This window comes from Ruditapes philippinarum, unplaced genomic scaffold, assembly GCF_026571515.1.
Source record: "Ruditapes philippinarum isolate M1 unplaced genomic scaffold, ASM2657151v2 ctg2546_1_1_1_1, whole genome shotgun sequence".
NCBI lineage: Eukaryota > Metazoa > Mollusca > Bivalvia > Venerida > Veneridae > Ruditapes > Ruditapes philippinarum.
In genome coordinates, this window is record NW_026857345.1 from 70,184 (window position 1) to 92,144 (window position 21,961).

General features: G+C 33.5%; 1 protein-coding gene across 3 annotated transcripts; it reads left to right on the forward strand.

The window, feature by feature from the left end:
- The first annotated feature begins 7,730 nt into the window (after positions 1-7,730).
- Positions 7,731-20,885, forward strand: LOC132749441 (TM2 domain-containing protein DDB_G0287015-like). 3 transcript variants are annotated; one of them, XM_060739170.1, is made up of 4 exons: positions 7,731-7,888; positions 8,755-8,836; positions 10,489-10,634; positions 11,954-12,323. In XM_060739170.1, the coding sequence occupies exons 1-4, from the start codon at positions 7,828-7,830 to the stop codon at positions 12,148-12,150; spliced, it is 486 nt and encodes a 161-aa protein (XP_060595153.1). In that variant the 5' UTR covers positions 7,731-7,827; the 3' UTR covers positions 12,151-12,323. The 3 variants fall into 3 exon arrangements, with proteins under 3 accessions (XP_060595153.1, XP_060595152.1, XP_060595151.1); XM_060739169.1 differs by lacking the exons at positions 8,755-8,836; positions 10,489-10,634; positions 11,954-12,323 and adding exons at positions 18,421-18,502; positions 19,059-19,204; positions 20,202-20,885 and having other exon boundaries at positions 7,766-7,888; XM_060739168.1 differs by lacking the exons at positions 7,731-7,888; positions 8,755-8,836; positions 10,489-10,634; positions 11,954-12,323 and adding exons at positions 17,466-17,672; positions 18,421-18,502; positions 19,059-19,204; positions 20,202-20,885.
- Positions 20,886-21,961: the final 1,076 nt, after the last annotated feature.

Sequence of the window (21,961 nt, forward strand, 5' to 3'; positions counted from 1 at the left end):
AATTGAAAGTAGTTTTGCCCCGCAGGGTTGACAGAAGTTTTGCCAAGCAAAGTTGAATGTTGTTTTGCCCAGCAGAATTGAAAGTAGTTTTACCCAGCAATGTTGAAGGTTATTTTGCCCAACAGAGTTAACAGCAGTTTTGCCTAGCAGAGCTGACAGCAGTTTTTCCCCGCAGAGTTGACAGAAGGTTTGCTCAGCAGTGTTGAAAGTAGTTTTGCCCAGCAGAGTTGACAGACGTTTTACCCAGCAGAATTGAAAGTATTTTTGCCAAGTAGAGGTGAAAGTAATTTTGACCCACAAAGTTGACAGAAGTTTTGCTCAGCAGAGTTGAAAGTAGTTTTGCCCGCAGAATTGACAGGAGTTTTTCCCAGCAGAGTTGAAAGTAGTGTTGCCTCGCAGAGTTGAGAGTAGTTTTGCCCCGCAGAGTTGACAGAAATTGTTTCCCAGCAGAGTTGAAATAAGTTTTGCCCAGCAGAGTTGAAATTTTTTTTGCCCAGCAGAGTTAAAAGTAATTTTGCCCCGCAGAGTTGACTGAAATTTTTCCCAGCAGTGTTGAAAGTTGTTTTGCCCCACATAATTGACAGAGGTTTTGCCCAGCAGAGTAAGAAGTAGTTTTGCCCCGCAGAGTTGACAGTAGTTTTGCCCAGCACAATTGAAAGAAGTTTTGCCCAGTAGAGTTGAAAGTAGTTTTGCCCCGCAGAATAGACAGACGTTTTGCCCAGCAGAGTTGAAAGTAGTTTTGCCCACCAGTGTTGAAAGTAATTTTGCCAAGCAGAGCTGACAGAAAGTTTGCCCAGGAGAATTGTAAGTATTTTTGCCCAGCAGAGTTAAAAATAATTTGCCCTGCAGAGTTGACTAAAGTTTTGCCCAGCAGAGTTAAAGGATTTTGCCCCGCAGAATTGACAAAAGTTTTTCCCAGCAGAATTGACATAAGTTATGCCCCGCCGAGTTGACAGTAATTTAGCCCCGCACAGTTGACAGAAACTTTGCCCAGCAGAATTGAAAGTAGTTTTTCCCAGCAAAGTTAAAAGTAATTTTGCCCCGCAGAGTTGACAGAAGTTTTGCCCAGCACAGTTGACAGTAGTTTTGCCTAGTAGAGTTGGCAGAAGTATTACCCAGCAGAATTGAAAGTAGTTTTGCCCCGCAGGGTTGACAGAAGTTTTGCCAAGCAAAGTTGAATGTAGTTTTGCCCAGCAGAATTGAAAGTAGTTTTACCCAGCAGAGTTGAAAGTAATTTTGCCCAACAGAGTTGACAGCAGTTTTGCCTTGCAAAGCTGACAGCAGTTTTGCCCCGCAGAGTTGACAAAAGTTTTACTCAGCAGAGTTGAAAGTAGTTTTGCCCAGCAGAGTTGACAGACGTTTTACCCAGCAGAATTGAAAGTATTTTTGCCAAGCAGAGGTGAAAGTAATTTTGACCCACAAAGTTGACAGAAGTTTTGCTCAGCAGAGTTGAAAGTAGTTTTGCCCGCAGAATTGACAGAAGTTTTACTCAGCAGAGTTGAAAGTAGTTTTGCCCAGCAGAGTTGACAGACGTTTTACCCAGCAGAATTGAAAGTATATTTGCCAAGCAGAGGTGAAAGTAATTTTGACCCACAAAGTTGACAGAAGTTTTGCTCAGCAGAGTTGAAAGTAGTTTTGCCCGCAGAATTGACAGAAGTTTTTCCCAGCAGAGTTGACAGTAGTTTTGCCTGGCAGAGTTGAGAGTAGTTTTGCCCCGCAGAGTTGACAGAATTTTTTTCCCAGCAGAGTTGAAATTAGTTTTGCCCAGCATAGTTGAAAGTATTTTTGCCCCGCAGAGTTGACTGAAGTTATGCCGAGCAGTGTTGAAAGTTGTTTTGCCCAACAGAATTGACAGAAGTTTTGCCCAGTAGAGTTTAAAGTAGTTTTGCCCAGCAGAGTTGAAAGTAATTTTGCTCAGCAGAGCTGACAGAAAGTTTGCCTAGGAGAATTGTAAGTATTTTTGCCCAGCAGAGTTAAAAGTAATTTTGCCCCGCAGAGTTGACTGAAGTTTTGCCCAGCAGAGTTAAAAGGAGTTTTGCCCCGCAGAATTGACAGAATTTTTTCCAGCAGAATTGACAGACGTTATGCCCCGCAGAGTTGACAGTAGTTTTGCCCCGCAGAGTTGACAGAAACTTTGCCTAGCAGAGTTGAAAGTAGTTTTGCCCAGCAGATTTGACAGAAATTTTGCCCAGCAGAATTGAAAGTAGTTTTGCCCAGCAAAATTAAAAGTAATTTTGCCCCGCAGAATTGACTGAAGTTTTGCCCACCAGAGTTAAAAGGAGTTTTGTCACGCAGAATTGACATAAGTTTTCCCCAGCAGAATTGACAGAAGTTATGCCCCGCAGAGTTGACAGTAGTTTTGCCCCGCAGAGTTGACAGAAACATTGCCCAGCAGAGTTGAAAGTAGTTTTGCTAAGCAGATTTGACAGAAATTTTGCCCAGCAGGATTGAAAGTAGTTATACCCAGCAAAATTAAAAGTAATTTTGCCCCGCAGAGTTGACAGAGTTTTGTCCAGCATAGTTGAAATTAATTTTGCCCAACAGAGTTGACAGATGTTTTGCCCAACAGAATTGAAAGTAGTTTTGCCCAGCAGAGTTAAAAGTATTTTTGCCCAGCACAGTTGAAAGTCATTTTGCCCCACAAATGTTTTTAGAAGTTTTGCCCAGCAGAGTTGAAAGTAGTCTTGCCCAGCAGATTTGAAAGTAGTTTTGTCCTGCAGAGATGAAAGTAATTTTGCTCCACAGAGTAGACTGTAGTTTTGCCCAGCAGAGTTGAATGTAGTTTTGCCCCGCAGAATTGACAGAAGTTTTGCCAGGCAGAGTTGAAATTAGTTTTGCCCCGTAGAGTTGAAATAGTTTTGCCCTGCAGAGTTGACAGACAGTTTTGCCCAGCAGAGTTTGAAAGTAGTTTTACCCAGCAGAATTGGAAGTAGTTTTGCCGGCAGAGCTAAAAGTAATTTTGCCCTGCAGAGTTGACAGAGTTTTGCCCAGCAGAGTTTAAATTAGTTTTGCCCAGCGGAGTTGACAGAAGTTTTGCCCAGCAGAGTTTAAAGTATTTTTGCCCAGCAGAGTTGAAAGTAATTTTGCCTCCCAAATTTGACAAAAGTTTTGCCCAGCAGAGTTAAAAGTAGTTCTGTCCAGCAGAGGTGAAAGTAATTTTTCTCCACAGAGTAGACTTTAGTTTTGCCCAGCAGAGTACGCAGTTCTTTCTAGTAGTAAGACCTTAAAATGCTTATTACTCATATGGCAAAGAATTATAAACCAAGCATTGTTTGTGATGTACAAACTTTAAGATAGTTATTTCCATAGTTACGTACGTAGTATGTAGGAAACATTTAATGTTCACTATTCCGATGAGAAACTAAGGGCCATCATAAACGTCTATATAAAATGTTCTATTCATAAATCATTCTCATATATAATTCATGATCGGGTGTGCGTTGGTCAAAACACTTATGAACTTAGATATGATGAAAACGCAATAAAATGTTATCAATGAAATATTGAGAAATACTGATGAAATAAAATGAACATTTCTTTTTCCCGTATATTCACGGTAAAAAATATTTTACACTTCAGTGAAACATATTTTTGTATTTTCACTGCTGTCTTGCCAATTACTTTAATTACAAATTTAAAGGGGAATGAATTCTTTCGGATCGTAAGCTAGGTCACAAAGGAGAAAAAGTATTTATCACATACTCGTGTCGCTTTTGCGGGTCTGTATAAACGGTATTGCACGATGGTGATTTGACGTGATGAAATTCATTCAAAAAACTAATTCGTTTAAATTACCATTAACGGTTTTTATTTTGGATAATTGCGATAAATAAATAGAATATTATATTTGTGCAGCTTTATTACTAAATTTATTGAACTCGTTAAATCAAAAAAATGTTATGCTCGCCAGAGGCTCGTATAACATCATTTTGAACCTTCACTCATTCAATATCCTCTATATAATCAAACAGGATCTATTTTCAACTCGTGGTATGAAAAGAATCGTATTTCACTCGTGGATATGACAAAAAAAAAACACAAAACAAAAAACGCAATACAATATTATATTATGTCCCAGCTTTTACGTCTTAGTTATTAGACACAGTGGAAAGTTCTGCATCGAAGCACAAATAGCCAAACAACTTAAAAATTCGTTGCATTGTATACGTTTAACATGAACAAAATATATAATTATTGTCGGACGTCGGGTGTCCTCGATTCGACTCTGTCTTTGAGCTAGAGCTGTCATCGATAGAGACAATATCGATGTATCGTTGATATTTTTTTGCCGATCAATAATCGATACACATTTTAAAAAATCGATACTTTTGACTAATTAATTAAATGAATAGAAATTATAAAACAAGAGGGCCATGATGGCCCAAAGTCGCTCACCTGTATATAGGCCCCTGGAGCGGGGCCAGTTTAAACCCCAGGGCTTTTATTTGAACAAACTTGGTTGTATATGTATGCATATATATATATATATATATATATATATATATATATATATATATATATATATATATATATATATATATATGTATATATATATATATATAATATATATATATATACATACATATATATATATATACATACATATATATATATATATATATATATATATATATATATATATATATATATATATATATATATATATATAATATATATATATATTAAATATATATGTGTATATATATAATATGTATATATCTAAAAAAAAAAATCAAGCTAATGAATGACCCCCGGGGCGGGGCCAATTTTGACCCCAGGGCTTTTATTTGAACAAACTTGGTAGACACCCATGAGAACATGTTTCATGCTAAATATCTTAGCTCTAGCTCTTTGAGTTCTTTAAAAGAAGATTTTTTAAGTTTTTACTATATGCACATAGGGAAAATCAATGACCCCTGGGGGCGGGGCCAATTTTGACCCTAGGGCTTTTATTTGAACAAACTTTGTAGACACTCATTAGAAGATGTTTCATGCTAAATATCTTAGCTCTAGCTCTTTGGGTTCTTTAAAAGAAGATTTTTAAGTTTTAACTATATGCATATAGGGAAAATCAAAGACACCCTGGGGCGGGGCCAATTTTGACCCTAGGGCTTTTATTTGAACAAACTTGGTAGACACTCACTAGAAGATGTTTCATGCTTTATATCTAAACACTAGCTATCTGGGTTTTTTCAAAGAAGATTTTTAAGTTTTTGCTATACACAGTCATATAAGGAAAATCAATGACCCCCGGGGCGGGGCCAATTTTGACCCTAGGGCTTTGATTTGAACAAACTTTGTAGACACTCACTAGAAGATGTTTCATGCTTAATAGCTAAACTCCAGCTATTTGGGTTTTTTTAAAGAAGATTTTTTAAGTTTTTGCTATACACATATAAGGAAAATCAATGACCCCCGGGGCGGAGCCAATTTTGACCCCAGGGCTTTTATTTGAACAAACTTGGTAGACACCCATTAGAACATGTTTCATGCTAAATATCTTAGCTCTAGCTCTTTGAGTTCTTTAAAAGAAGATTTTTTAAGTTTTTACTATATGCATATAGGGAAAATCAATGACCCCCTGGGGCGGGGCCAATTTTGACCCTAGGGCTTTGATTTGAACAAACTTGGTAGGCACTCATTAGAAGATGTTTCATGCCAAATATCTAAGCTCTAGCTCTTACGGTTTTTTAGAAGAAGATTTTTTAAGTTTTTCTTATTGGTTGCCATGGCAACCAGAGTTTTTAATGGAATTTAAATTTTTGAACAACTTTTAAAGGGGTCCACCTAAGGATCATTTCTGTAAAGTTTGGTTGCAATTGGCCATGTAGTTTAGGAGGAGATGTTGTTTGAAAAGTTTGACGCCATTTTTTGAAGGACGCACGACGCACGACGCACGACGCACGACGGACGCAGAGTGATGACAAAAGCTCACCTTTGAGCACTTCGTGCTCAGGTGAGCTAAAAATCACCCAAAACACATACAGAACAGTCATTTATGTCTAATGTTATGCTTTTATTATATAGTGGAAATATTTCATAGCAATGGTGACAAAAAATATTGTTTGGAAAAAAAATGCAGTGGACAATACACTGTACAGAACATGTTTTTAACTGAAATAATTTAAACAGGTATGAAAGTGAATGACAGACACATAATTATAGGTTATTATCGATATATCGGTGTATCGTTGATTTAAGTCATCTAATATCGATATATCGTTGATATGCTTTGCACTGAATCAATGACAGCTCTACTTTGAGCCATGGTCTCCATATAGAAATGTACTTACCAGAGGAAGCATGCTCCCATAAACCCCTACCCATAGTGTGTATGCCGGACTAGCAATCAACATATGTAACTGATCCACCTTCTTTCTCTTCTCTCAATTAAGTGGCAATCAATATAACATGTACATGTATGTGTATTTACTTTCTTTGTATAGATCTTGTTTAAACAAGTAATTTAGATTAGATACAGGCCAGATTTATTACCATTTTATGGGTTTTATTTTGTAAGACGGATTTGTTTTGAGTATATATATACATATGCATTTTAACTATGTCATTGTTGTCACAAATGCATTTATGTATTGGTTGATGTCGATGTGCTGTATATGCATTTTATAAGACTGAATAAATTTTCTGTTCTGTTCTGTTTATGTACAACATACAGGATATGATAAAGAAAGTAAAAGCTACCTCTTTCCACGAGTTCAAATGATAACCCGACCTTAATGAAATTTCCATTTTAAAATTTATACACAAATGTACTTAATTTTTTAAGTGTATTCCTCCATCGCGGCCATCTTTCAAATGGCTGAATTATTATATGATTATATTGTATAAAAAGTCATCTATTTATCATTTTGCAGTCGCAGATGATAAAGAAAACGGGCAAATCTTGGGTTCAGGACAAAGGACATGTCCCCCCATAATTTGTTTGACTTCATTGATAAATGCCATTTATACTCCGCTGGTGATTTACTATTATGTAGAACAGTTTTACTGGTTAAAAAAGAAAGACCCACCCCCACAAAAAATTCAGACCAAAACAAAAATATTAACAACGCAAAAATTCAATCATAACCTAAAGTACATATAGTTAATGATGTCTAGAGCGTTTTTAGGAAATTTGATACTCTAGACACAAAATAAAGTAATAACATTGTTTATATAGATTTTGAACTTACCCACCGTTTTACAAGGAATAGGACAGGTCAACTAAAAAAGGCCACTATCATAACATTATTTGGTTTGGGTTTATAGGTTTTATTTGGTTTGGGTTTATAGGTTTATAGTCCTCAAAATTTAAAGAATAAAATTTTGTAAACATTTTATGAGCACAATGTCCAGTAACTGAACATGCATTTGCTTACATACGAGTCAAGGAATATAGATACGTACAGTAAGGACTATAATAAATTCACGACTTATTTGCTCTTGTAGAATTTCCCTAATTATCATTAGTTAAGATTAATATTTTAGTTATATTACATAGTAAAGTATGGACATTTATACATCAAACACCCATTTATCCACGGTCAGATAACCTATCAAAAGTCTTTATAACGAATTTAAGGAACATTAGAGAGTTATGTTTGGTGTTTTCCTATCATCAATATCTAAAAAAAAGACGAAGCTGCACTGTTGAAAGAATACTAACATTTCATATGATTTGCCTTTTTGCTTATTTGTATTTTTAAAAAATTGGAATTTCAATCGATAATCCATAGTTACTGGTAATCAATACATATGACATAGATCATTGATTTTTCCTCATTTTAATTTGGAAAATATTTTGTTTGAAGGAGTTGTTCATTTAATATGGAGGCTACAATGAAGACAATTATCCCGTGCCTATTACTGATAGCAGAATTTATTCCCGGTAAGTTTGTATTCTATTTCCTATTTTGAACTTAATGTTTATTGGCTTAATGTTCATAATTTGAATTAATGGCGTTACTTAAGCAAAAGTAGTAGATGTAATTAGACAGAAAATCGGTAAAAAGGAGAAAGAACAATAAGATGTTGAAATATTTCCCATTTTAAATGAAAAGTAATCAGGAGACTGCCACTTCGATACTATTGAGTATTCTATTAAATATATAAGTTGTATTTTGTTTATTAGATAACGTATTATGGAATAAGATGTTGTATCCAATTTATACATCAGGCAAAATATTTAATCAAATTTAAACTCATGAATAATAAACATATAATGTTTCCCCCAAAGAAATAATCATTTTTCTTTAATTATTTGAAGCATATATTGGACAGTGTTATGAATATTACATGTATATAAAAGATATATTGGGCATTGTTATGAATATTGTTCAAAAGTTATATTGGACAGTGTTATGAATATTATTCAAAAGTTATATTGGACAGTGTTATGAATATTATATAAAAGATATATTGGACGGTGTTATGAATATTATTTAAAAGTTATATTGGACAGTGTTATAAATGTTATTTAAAAGTTATATTGGACAGTGTAATGAATATGATTTAAAAGGATATATTGGGCAGTGTTATGAATATTTTTTAAAAGATATATTGGACAGTGTTATGAATATTATTTAAAAGATATATTGGACAATGTTATGAATATTATGTAAAAGATATATTGGACAGTGTCATGAATATTATTTAAAAGATATATTGGACAGTGTTATGAATATTATTTAAAAGATATATTGGACAGTGTTATGAATATTATTTAAAAGATATACAACACTGCCTGTTTTGTAGGTGTGATTTCCTATGAATATTGCTCCAGTTACAGATATTGTGACGATGGATACTATTGTTGTGAATATAATACCAAATGCTGGTAAGCTTATACAAATATATTTGTTATCTCTCCGCTCCCTTTATTTGAAGTTTAAATCATAAATTAAATCAATAATAAATTAAATCAATCGTAAATCAGAGCACTGTACTTGTCGTATACTGCATGCCTATTCATAAAGATAAGAAAGGTAATCTGAATGCATATAATCTTCAATGGTGACGCCGATAGACCGTAAATATTTACTTTAGCTACAGAGCTTACATCATGCAAAATTACTAATCAAACATGTAAATTGAATATTCATTAAAATATTATAGTTGCTCCTAATTCTTCCTGGTTTCATCTGAAATAATGCGCATACAATTACACATGTATAAACTAGAATGAAAAAATGTTTAGTTTCAAACTGTTTTTCAATTTTCGACGTGTTAGTTTCCAGTTGAAGACGCTCAAACAAACCGAGCCGCAACATTTCAATTTAGCCGTTTTTGGCGTTCTTAAGGGATTCGACTATTCTCTATGTAAATGATACACGGCAATTGACATTTTTTTCTGACCACAGTAATAAATACGATGCATTATTTTATATTCTTCCATTACATGATTGTTAATTGTATAGGCTATAAATGTGTATTGTCATTTTATGCCAAATTTAGAATATGTTACATTGAATTGAAAAAAGAGGGAGGGGGAGGTAAATGATATATCATAAATTTGTTTACTAATAACCGTTTATATTGTTTAGTAAACGGACATTAAATTTTTGTAGGGTAGGGCTCCATTAATGTTGAAAAAAACTTTTGGCTCTATTCCGCGGTGCATAAGTATAATTATGATAAAACAGGTTATCGACCTGAATCTATTAAAATATTTGGCGCTTTTAAAGAACAAAAACAAATAGTTAAACTGCTCAAGAGCGACTGTAGCTAAGTAACCTGTGAGGACTTTTTAGCTTCATGAATATTCATGTATTCACAATTTTACCCGTGCGCATTAACGTTTTCAACATATGGAATTCACGACATGACCACTTCATCTACATAAAATCACGTTTTCACGATTTCAACTTCACGAATTAAAACTTCGTGGATTCACGTTTTAAACTTCACGATTTCAACATCACAAATTTACGGTTTCAATTTCGAGAATTACGATAACAACTCCACGAGTTCAATACTTAATTTACCTTCATTAAGTTGAAATTGTTAATATACGGAAATGAAATCACGAAGTTGAAAACATGAAGTTCAAAACATGAATTCGTTAAGTTGAAATTGTGAATTCGTGAAGTTGAAATCCTGAGTTCGTGTGAAGTTGAAAATGGAATTCATGAAGTTGAAATTTTAAATTCATGAAGTTGAAATCGTGAATTTGCGAATTCTGTAAGCTGTAATTGTGAATTCGTGAAGTTGAAATTGTGAATTAATGAACCTCCGAAATCAAGAAGTTGAATGTCACCACCGAACTTTCATAGTGAACATATAACTAACTAAGTCTTTGAACTATTTTTCGTAGGCACACGCCCGTTTATTAAGATAGACGTGATGTCGAAATGAATCGTTAAATAAACTTTATTGAAGCCAGTTTATGCACAGCAGACAAGCAGATTTTTATTTCAAGTTCAGGCCTACTCATTGTATGAAAAAAATGTAGCTTGACAAAGACTAATACTATGATCATTTACTTTTTAGCTCTGATAATATACTGACAGTTGGAGCAATAATTGGTATAGTTATAGGATGTATCATCTTCATCAGCTGTGTCGTTGCTGTAATATGCTGCTTAACTAAACAAGGTCATCGACAGGGACAAGTCGTACAACCGGTACAAACAGCTGGTATGTGTAAGATTGAAAAATCATATATTTTAGGCAAAAGTTATGATACTTTTATAATTGTCGATGATGGCAACATTAACTCATTCTCTTCCATTCGTTATAATTCTTTAATAGTATATGAGTATAAATTTTAACACTTACTAGTAATAGATGACAATTTATTTGACCCAACTTATCCATAAGAAAATTAGTTATTTTTATGGCAAATTGGTTCATTACACAGAGGAACTTTGTTTGAAACAAAATTACATTTTACACAACAAACAAACAAATTTTCTTGAATTTTCATGCTTAAATACAAGTTAAAATGGAATTTCGTTAATATAAGCTTGAATATCAAAATCTGTTTTCCCCACTGGTAGCCTCAATTTCAGACGAATACCTCATAAATACATAAATTCTACAGCTAAAAAATAAGTTCAAACCATTAAAGTTAAATGGCGATGATGTCATTAATTTTTAAACAAAAACTATGAATGATCGCACGTTTTAATAATTAAAACAAACAGTCCAAGCAGATGAATAAGTTACAACCACGCAGAGCTTAATTCTGCGAAACGGCGAGAGTATATATTAGGCTACCCTAAGCCGCCATGTAAGCGACCGCCACTTTTACAGTTATTGCTACATTGAATTCTTAGATTTTACACGTGTAGGACATGTCATTCTTCACATTGAATTATGTTATTGAATAATGTGAAGAAATAGCCTAACTTCAAGTTTTAACAATTCAAGCAAATTTTGAAAATGATATCTCAGAACATTTCTATGAAACAGTGTTTGCGTTAGAAAGGTCTTTCCGTGTCGTTAAATTGTCTCTCTGTTGCGTTAAAAGTGCTTCCGTTGGGTTAGAAGTGTTCTTCGCTGAATTGAATACAAACGGGTTAAGCTGGATATGTTTTATGTATATGTATGAATTCATGCACTTTTTGGAAAGTAGTAAATCCCGTTTTCAATGTCATTTGATACGTAAGTCTAGGAAGTAGATTTAAATATCATTTGGTAAATAGATCTAGCTTTAAAATTTCTTTTGATGTGTCAGTCTAGCTTTATGTGAAACGTTTGAACCGTATCAATCGTAAACAATGGTAAAAATATATCAATACTTTGTGCTATCATATATACGAATATATGTTTGAACTGTTTCGATTTGAAATAAAATGTTGTGGATCAAATATAAGTTGTTTATATATCAAGAGTATAAACATAATTATTACACAAATTAACACAGATGAGAAATTAAGATGAAAAGTTTATGTGAAGTTTTAATATAAAATTATCATATTAGACCTACTGTATATAGTATATTTTACATGCAGGTGTAGCAGTCATAACAACTGGACAGCAACCTGGCTATGGTCAACCAATGTATGGACAACAGCCAATGTATGGTCAACCACAAATGTATGGTCACCAACCTTTCGCGCAGCAACAATTTGGTGCCCAGCCGCCACCATCCGGTGATAAAGCGGGAACCAGCGATCCTGCATTTCCCCCGCCACCGCCAAATTACTAGTGCGAAAAAGATGGCAAAACTCAATTTTCTAAACCTTTATATTTACATATGTCTATGTCTTCCTTATCAACGTTCCATAGTGCATACTCTCTTAAAGATGTTTGGAGGAAAGTATTGCCAAAAATGTATATATATATATATATATATATATATATATATATATATATATATATTATATATATATTATATATATATATATATATATATATATATATATATATATATATATATATATTTATTAAACAGTAAAAAACTGTTACTACTGATGAAAACCGAATGTTCACGTTTCCATTATTTTAAATATCATAGCGCTTTGGTGATATGAGTAAAATGAGACATGTTTTACATTCATCGTGCAACCCTTTCCTGTTACTTTTTTAAAGTGGTGTACCAATGTTTGATTAGATGAACTATTTCAATGCTCAGGTAGTGTCTGAAATTTTGAATCCATCTGTAGTAAAGAGCAAAATCAATACTTAAAGAACAATGAAAAGAGCAACAAAGGGCAGTAAAAATACTTGCAACGCAAAACTTGGGCTTCAATATCCATAAACGTCTACTGTGTAACAGTGGAAATCTGAAATGAATCGATTCGCCACCAAATAGACATGTGATGTAGAAAATCAATTGATTTATTAAACACTGTTCTTTATTCATAGATTATTGCTTCAAAAGTATCTGAAAACATAATTAGTTTTAGAAATATATTTGACATTTCACTCTTATTGTTTTATGGTGCACTAAAATAAGTTGTAATGAAGTAGCTCGTTTGTGACTTGAAAAAATATAGATTTATGACAGTTTTCACTATTGGAAAACTATATAAAAATTAAAAAAGAAGAAAAAGAGATGCTAAACTTTGACAGAGATATCAAAAAAGTAACAGACATAGTTGATTTATTGCGTATTTCAAAATTGTATGCTAAAAGCTAACCCAGATAAAACTTTTAAATGTTTGACAAAAATATCACTTTCACACTTATGTAAATTTTCCCCGATATATACTTCCTTATACTGACTTGTTTATGCTCGCCACAGCGATTTCTCAACATTCAATTGTTTAAATAGGACAATATGAAATAGCCTTTATGATACTAACATTGTTTGTAACAATGACCCGAGAAGGCAATGGATTGTTCATAGATTTAACAATCAATAGGAAGTTTTATAATTATTTTAGTTTTTAGATGATCAAATCATTGCATGTAAATACATTTAAATGATTTACTTATCACAGTGACATTTCACATCGATTGTTCGTAATATTGTTTGTTAATTCGTGATATGTTTTTACATATTCTTCCGTTTCCAAGTATTATGATTGATTAAGTATATATTAATATATATCTTAGTTAAGTTTTGTTGGTAATTGCTTAAAATAAGCTATTGCATATTTTGTATATTTGTATGAGGAAATAAAGTTTTACAATTATCTTTTCATTCACTACTTTCTACACAATACGCAGCTTTCAAACCTAATTTGTAGAGACGGATAGGTTTTGCTGCTGTGTACGAGTCATATAGAATCAGTATTGTACTAAACGATATATAATTACATCATTCCACCAGACGTTTGACATTTTGATAGAATTTTGTTATTTAGAGCTCAATAAGGATTTGATATGAGTTTATTTGACTCTGATGATGAAAACGATCCAAGACGGAGTACAATAGTGATTTGATATGAAATTTTTAGACTGGCAAAAACATGAAGATAAAAAGGCGGCTAAAGTGATAAGATTGAGTCATATGTTATATTGGAAGACCAATTGATGAAACGCTTAAAGTTCATTGGTTGTGCTTTATAAGATGTGAAATTAATATATGTACAATAAATGCGCTTAATTTGTATCAACTCGCATAGCTCGATCGGTTGAAGCGTGAGATTTGTAATCTCGACATTGTGGTTATGCCAAATTACACATATCCAAATGGCGTCACTGCTTATCCTTATCACGCTCAATATCTTCCAATGAGCCTTTCGATCAATTTAGTCAAGGCTAAATATCTTCCATAGACCGTCCGCCTTTCGATCAGTTTAGCCAAGGCTAAATATCTTCCATAGATCGTCCGCCTTTCGATCAGTTTAGCCAAGGCTAAATATCTTCCATAGATCGTCCGCCTTTCGATCAGTTTTGCCCAGGCTAAATATCTTCCACAGATCGTCCGCCTTTCGATCAGTTTTGCCCAGGCTAAATATCTTCCACAGATCGTCCGCCTTTCGATCAGTTTTGCCAAGGCTAAATATCTTCCACAGACCATCCACCTTTCGATCAGTTTTGCCAAGGCTAAATATCTTCAATAGATCGTCCGCCTTTCGATCAGTTTTGCTCAGGCTAAATATCTTCCACAGACTGTCCGCCGTTCGATCAGTTTTGCCAGGCTAAATATCTTCCACAGACAGTCCGCCTTTCGATCAGTTTAGCCAAGGCTAAATATCTTCAATAGATCGTCCGCCTTTCGATCAGTTTTGCCCAGGCTGAATATCTTCCATAGATCGTCCGCCTTTCGATCAGTTTTGCCCAGGCTAAATATCTTCCATAGATAGTCCGCCTTTCGATCAGTTTTGCCCAGGCTAAATATCTTCCATAGACCGTCCGCCTTTCGATCAGTTTTGCTCAGGCTAAATATCTTCCATAGACTGTCCGCGTTTCGATCAGTTTTGCCAAGGCTAAATATCTTCCATAGACCGCCCGCCTTTCGATCAGTTTGCTCAGGCTAAATATCTTCCACAGATCGTCCGCCTTTCGATCAGTTTTGCCCAGGCTAAATATCTTCCACAGACCGTCCGCCTTTCGATCAGTTTAGCCAAGGCTAAATATCTTCCACAGACCGTCCGCCTTTCGATCAGTTTTGCCCAGGCTAAATATCTTCCATAGATCGTCCGCCTTTCGATCAGTTTTGCCCAGGCTAAATATCTTCCATAGATCGTCCGCCTTTCGATCAGTTTTGTTCAGGCTAAATATCTTCCTTAGATCGTCCGCCTTTCGATCAGTTTTGCCCAGGCTAAATATCTTCCATAGACTGGCTGTCTTTCGATCAGTTTTGCCCAGGCTAAATATCTTCCACAGACTCGCTGTCTTTCGATCAGTTTTGCCCAGCAGAGTTTAAAGTACTAGTAGTTAGACCTTAAAATGCTTTTTACTTATAAAGCAAATAATGTATAAACCAAGCATTGTCTTGGAGTACAGAGATAGTCAGTTTCATAGTTATTACTTAATGTGAAGACATTATTTAAAGTGAGAAATTGAGGGCCATCATAAAACCTATTGTTTTATTCTTATCACTGTTATATATTATTTACTTTCTTTAAAAAGAAGTATGCGAGAGTATTTTTGCAACTGTGGAAGATTTGTTTAATAATTCATAGGCAGAATAGTTGTATTATCGGCTATTTCCCGGGGTTACCTTTAATTAGGAATTATCGGCGAGGTGTCCCGAAATAAATGGAACAGCAAAATTTCGGTGCAATGTTCCCTCGGCCATATAATAGTGCTTGGTAATATTGTATCTATAATGTTAACTGTTACTATTTTTTTCGCAACATGAAATAATAAAACACTATTTAAAAAACAATAAGCAATTTATACAGTTTAAAGAATTATAAAATGAAATGAAGTGTTAAAGTTAACGTAAATGCTACATGTATATTCCGATCTTTCCTTGTTGTGGTGGTATAGGTAGTTTACCAGAGCCTAATCCATCTATCACATCGTTCCTGGACATACACAGGCAGTTTACCAGTACTAGTTGTCTTCACTTTCGAAAAGAACTTCTGTACATACAAAAGCAGAGATACAGTGAGAATGACCGTAGAAAGGATTTCATGATCAATCACAACGAAAGTGACCTGCAAAGTCCGGGAATCGAACCCAGGTCGCCCGATTCATAGTCCAACGCGCTACCTACAGAGCTAACCGGACGGTTGTCAATCAAATGTTCCCAAGATTACAATTTCACCTACTGGTACTACGCAAAAAAACAATAAAAAAAATCCCCAACAAAACAACAGAAACAACAAAAGGCACCTCAATTAAAAAAAAACAAAAAAAAAAACGGCAAGGCTTAAATACCCCAGAATTATTTTTTCTATTCTATAAATTCTTCATGTACTTTTAAAATCACACGTATTTACATTTTTAAGAGAGTTCTTCCTCACGGAGCTAAACTGGTATTTCATGACTTTATCACATACACTTGCCGCTTTTGTAACTCCGTAAAATGGTATTGCACGGCCGTGCATATATTTTGACGTGGCGTTATTTGCCGTATGCAAACATAGCGTTAAGATGCGCTAAATAATTGCGTCAATGAAAACTGTTGTTGTTTTTTTATGTTACTTCAAACGGTCTTGTTTTGGTATGTAATAACTAGAATATTAAATTCTCGTAAGTTCATTACTGAATTTATTGAACTCATTCAACAAAATAAAATAATGCACGCCAGAGGCTCGCATAATATACTTTTATTCAACTCGTTCAATAAATTCAGTATTAAACTTACACTCATTCAATATCCTTTATACATTGTATAAAAAAGAAGGACCAGGTAAACCAGGTAAAAGAAGACCCCTCACACACAAAGGAAAAAAAAACATTAACTGCGAAAAAAATTCAATCATAGCATGCGGGTCACTCAAATGGTTAACAGAAATTTGATACGAGTACACTGATATAGTGTTTATTTTGATTCTGAACATGTTTGAACGTATCTACCGTTTTTCCAGGAAGAAGGTAGGTCTTCTCAATAAACAGGCTATAATCATTATATTATTTGTTTTGGGATTTTATAGTCCTCGAAACTTAAAGTACCGTATAATTAATATTTCAAATAACCTATTATGAGAACAATGTCCAATAATTTTCAATATATTTTGTTGACAAAGGAGTCAAGGTATATAGAAATGTACATGAAGGACTTTTGTGACTCATTTGCGTCTCATTTGCTTTCGTAGAATATTTTTTAAAACATTAGCAATAAAGATTTTTATATATGATATGGCGAATTATGAACGTTTATACATGGCCAGGTTACCTGAATTTACAATTTATTTGTTATAGTAGCATTGTATTGTGATATTGGTTTTGCATTTGTGCGAAGGGCTACATGTAGTTCGAAACCAAGCAGATCGGTAGCAAGGCTTTGAAAATAAATTATACGTTTTTGTTTTGTATTATACACCTCCGAGTTGTTAAGAACTATGCAAGCAAACGTTAGAGGTATGGAGGTATCTCACTTAAAAAAACAAAGCAAATTTTACTGCTGTAAGTAAACCAGCCTTAACGTATGCTTGGCCTATTTGCATGATTGTATTTTTGAAAAATGGAATTTCAATCGATAATCCATAGTAACTGGTAATCAATACATATAACACAGAGCAGTGATTCTCCTAAAGTTCGATTTATGAAAAGTTTGTGGAAGCATCATTTGTAAAGGAGATAATTAATATTTGGTTTTTAATATGGAGGCTACAATGAAGACAATTTTCCCGTGCCTATTTCTGATAGCAGAATTTATTCCCGGTAAGTTAATATTTTCTATATCTTATTGAATAATAATGAGATTTCACATTATATTTTGAACTTCTTAAAAATAATGTATATTGACTTTATGTTCATAATTTTAACTGATGCAGATATCTGACATGACATGTTTATTATGTGTATTTTTTTTATAAATTAAGAAAGTAAAATGCGCGATCTGATAGAAATCAGGGGAAAAAACAAAACGAACCAGAATTTTTTTAGATAATTCTCTTTTTGATACTGAAATATTTAAATATTTCTTCGATATTGAACATAATTACAAGAAATGAACACCAGTACGTTTGAAAAGATTTGAAAAAGTGAATTTTTCATAAAATAGGTATTGTTTCAAAACCAAACGTCTGAAATGTATCTATAATTGGAAGAAATCAAATAAAAAAACATGAATGAGAAAAGAAAACACATTATTTTTCTCTAAGAAACTAGATTCATATTCAGATGGTATCTGCAACTAAGACGACAATGTATTTGAGCCGTGTCATGACAAAACCAACATAATGGGTTTGCGACCAGCATGGATCCAGACCAGCCTGCGCATCCGCGCAGTCTGGTCAGGATCCATGCTCTTCGCTATCAGTTTCTCCACTTGTTATAGAGTTTGTAAGCGAACAGCATGGATCCTGATCAGACTGCGCGGATGCGCAGGCTGGTCTGGATACATGTTGGTCGCAAACGCACTATGTTGGTTTTGTCGTGACGCGGCTCATATGTTAATTGTTTTTAGGTGTGATCACCGAGGAATACTGCTCTCTTTTTACATATTGTGAGGATGGGTACTACTGTTGTGAAAATGATACCAAATGCTGGTAAACAAATATTTTAATATCAATTTTGATTATTTCACTCCTTTTATTTGAAGTTTTAATCCTAAAATCAATGTACAGTGTATTTGTCATACGTTGAGTGACATATGTATACATAAAAGCATCAAACAACAAAGGTAATCTGAATAGATTGGTGACAAATATTTGCTTTAGCTACAAGGATAAAATTAAATCTGTAAAACTGTGTAAATCTGTGTCCTTTCCAAACATTATTTTCTTTAATATGTATTGAACATTTAGTTTACTTAAATATAATAACTGATCGTAATTCTTCCTGGTTTCATCTGAAATATCTCACATACAATATGACATGTTTATAAAATAATATGAAAAATGTTAAGTTTTAGAAAGTTTAATACCTTCACTGAAAATAGAGTTAAAAAGTTTCATTTGTAATTAAAAAAAATAATATAGCGTATAAATACACCGCCAGTTGACAATTTTTCCCTTTAAAGAAGAAATTATGTACATATATTTGATGCATGTTACATGATAACAAATTGAATCTATTACAAGGATCATTAATTTTACTTTTTAGCTCTGAGAATATATTGACAATAGGAGCAATAATTGGTATAGTGATAGGCTGTATCGTCTTCATCAGCTGTGTCGTGGCTGTAATATGCTGCTTAACTAAACAAAGTCATCGAAAGGGACAAGTCATTCAACCGGTACAACCAGCTGGTATGTGTAAGATTGAAAAAAAAATCCCATTTATCACATACCCGTGCCGCCAGAGGCTCGCATAATATTGTTTTATTCAACTCGTTCAATAAATTTAGTATTAAACTTACACTTATTCAATATCATCTGTTGTTTGTATAACGCAAATGACGCACGTCAAAATATATGCACAGCCGTGCGATACCGTTTTTGCGGAGTCGTAAAAGCGACACGGGTATATGATATTATACAATTATTGACTAGTGAGCCATTGAATATGATGTGATATTCTCCGGCTGATGACACATTGACCGAGGCGATAGCTGAGGCCAATATGACTTTCTGGCTGTGAATATCACATCATATTCAATGGCTCACTAGTCAAAAAATGTCTGTTTTTTTATATGAATAGGCTAAGAAATAAAAAAAAATCACAACAAGTACAACCTTCTGTACATGCAAAATTTTTGCCTCGTTGAAGCGCGGGGAAAAACGCACGTGTTAGGCGTGCAACGACTGCGCGAACGCTGCGCATACAAAAATAATTCAAGTTTTTTTCTCATCATTGCGGTGTAGCCTTTAAGTATAATAGTAAAGTAATGATATTTTATTCGAGAAATATGTCCTAAAGAACAAAAAGCAACAATTATTTTTAATTAACATGCGTAATTAACAGTCTACGGTGTATGATCATTGCATATGAGTCTCAATCTATTTTTAGACTGGGAAAATCCAATTCAGCCAGTAAATATGATACTACACCTAGTGAATATGAATTTATAAAAAAAGTTCTGTTGACTACTGTTTTGACCAACGGGATTGTAGCTTTATATAGATCATATAATATAAGATAGGTATAATATGTTGGGGTGTATGTTTAAACATCAAATGTTATTTTTCATATATATCAAGAGTATAATCATATTACAGATGAGAAATTAAGATTAAAAGTAGTATATGTGAAGCTTTAATTCAAACTTATCATATTAGACCTACATAGTATTTTAAATACACACAGGTGTAACAGTTATAACAACTGGACAGCAAGGGCCTCCCGGATACAGCCAATCTGGCTATGGCCAACCAATGTATGGACAACAGCCAATGTATGGTCAACCACAAATGAATGGCCAACAACCTTTCGCGCAGCAACAATCTGGTGCCCAGCCGCCACCATTCGGTGATAAAGCGGGAACAAGCGATCCTGCATATCCACCGCCACCGCCAAATTACTAGTGCGAAAAAGATGGCAAAATTCAATATTTCTTAACCTTTATATTTACATATATCTTTGTCTTCCCTTCTTTAAATGTAAAATCATACAATAGTTTATATTACAATATACTATGTATATCTATGATCATTTCATTGTATTTTACCATTGCTATTTCATGTTTGTTGTATTATGTTGTATTTTGGGCCGGAGGCCTATGTTACATATATAAACTTTACTTATTAATCATACAATAGAACATACTCATTTAAAGTCTTGTGGAATGAAGTAATGCCAGAACATGTACACAGCTATATACATATACATAGTGTATATGAATTTTGTTTTAATATAGATGAAAACAAATACATTTGTACCGGATATTTACCTTTCCACTAGTGTAAATATCATAGCGGTTTTATCCGTGGTGATATGAATTAATGTTTATTGTGGTGTACCAATGTGTGATTCAATAAAATATTTCAATGATCAGGTATTGTTTTAAATTTAGAATCCATTTAGTAATAGAAGCAAAATCAATACTTATAGAACATAGGGCAATAGAAAATACTTGCAACGCGAAACTTGGGCTGCAAGAAATATCCATAAATGCCGGCGGTATCACAGTGCAGATCTTTAATGAATCGATTCGCCTCCAAATAGTCACGTGATGTAGAAAATAATTGATTGAAAAACACTGTTCTTTGTTCATAGAGTAATGCTTAAAAAGAATTTGAAAACATATTTTTAGAAGTATAATTATCATGCAATTTCTCTCTACTGTTACTGTTTTATGGAACACTATAAATGAAAGTGTACACAATAAAGACGCTAGTTTGTAACTTTAAGATGTAGATTTATCAACTTTGTCAGAGATATCGAAAAACGAAAAAGTAAGTGACATAGTTGACTTATTGCGTATTTCAAAAACAACCTTTTCAAAAGCTAACCAAAATAGCACTTTTACATTGTCAAAAATATCAAATTGACACTCCCCAATACTTCCTTATACTGACTTATCAATGTTTACCACATCGATTTATCAACAGTTAATGTGACACGTCAGGTATTTTTTGTAATACAAAAGAAACCGTAAACAGCCTATAATAGAATAAAATACTGCGTTGCGTTGAATTAAAGCGCGCATTATTTTCTCTTTGTCATGATCGGTTTGTGTATCAATTGGGTTTGGGTATCAATTAACCAATAGACGTGTTTACTGTATGGTAAAATTACATTTTACTAAACTGATAAAATCAGTGTAAGACGGTGTATATGATTTAGATCGTAAAGGTTTTACATTACAATTATGTAAATAATTCGATTTATATATAATTGTTATTTGTCTTTATAACATAAGTCAATTACATAAATCAAATCCGATAAGATTATTAGATAAGCCAATTAAGTTAGCAAATTAGGTAAAAGAATTCATGAAGACAATATAAAGACTGTGGCAGATGATTTTTATCTGTTACAATTTATTTGTAAATCTTCCTGTTCAGTTATTTGCTTATTGTTTATATTGTCATTGATCGTTATGAATAATAGTTTTAAAGATTTCA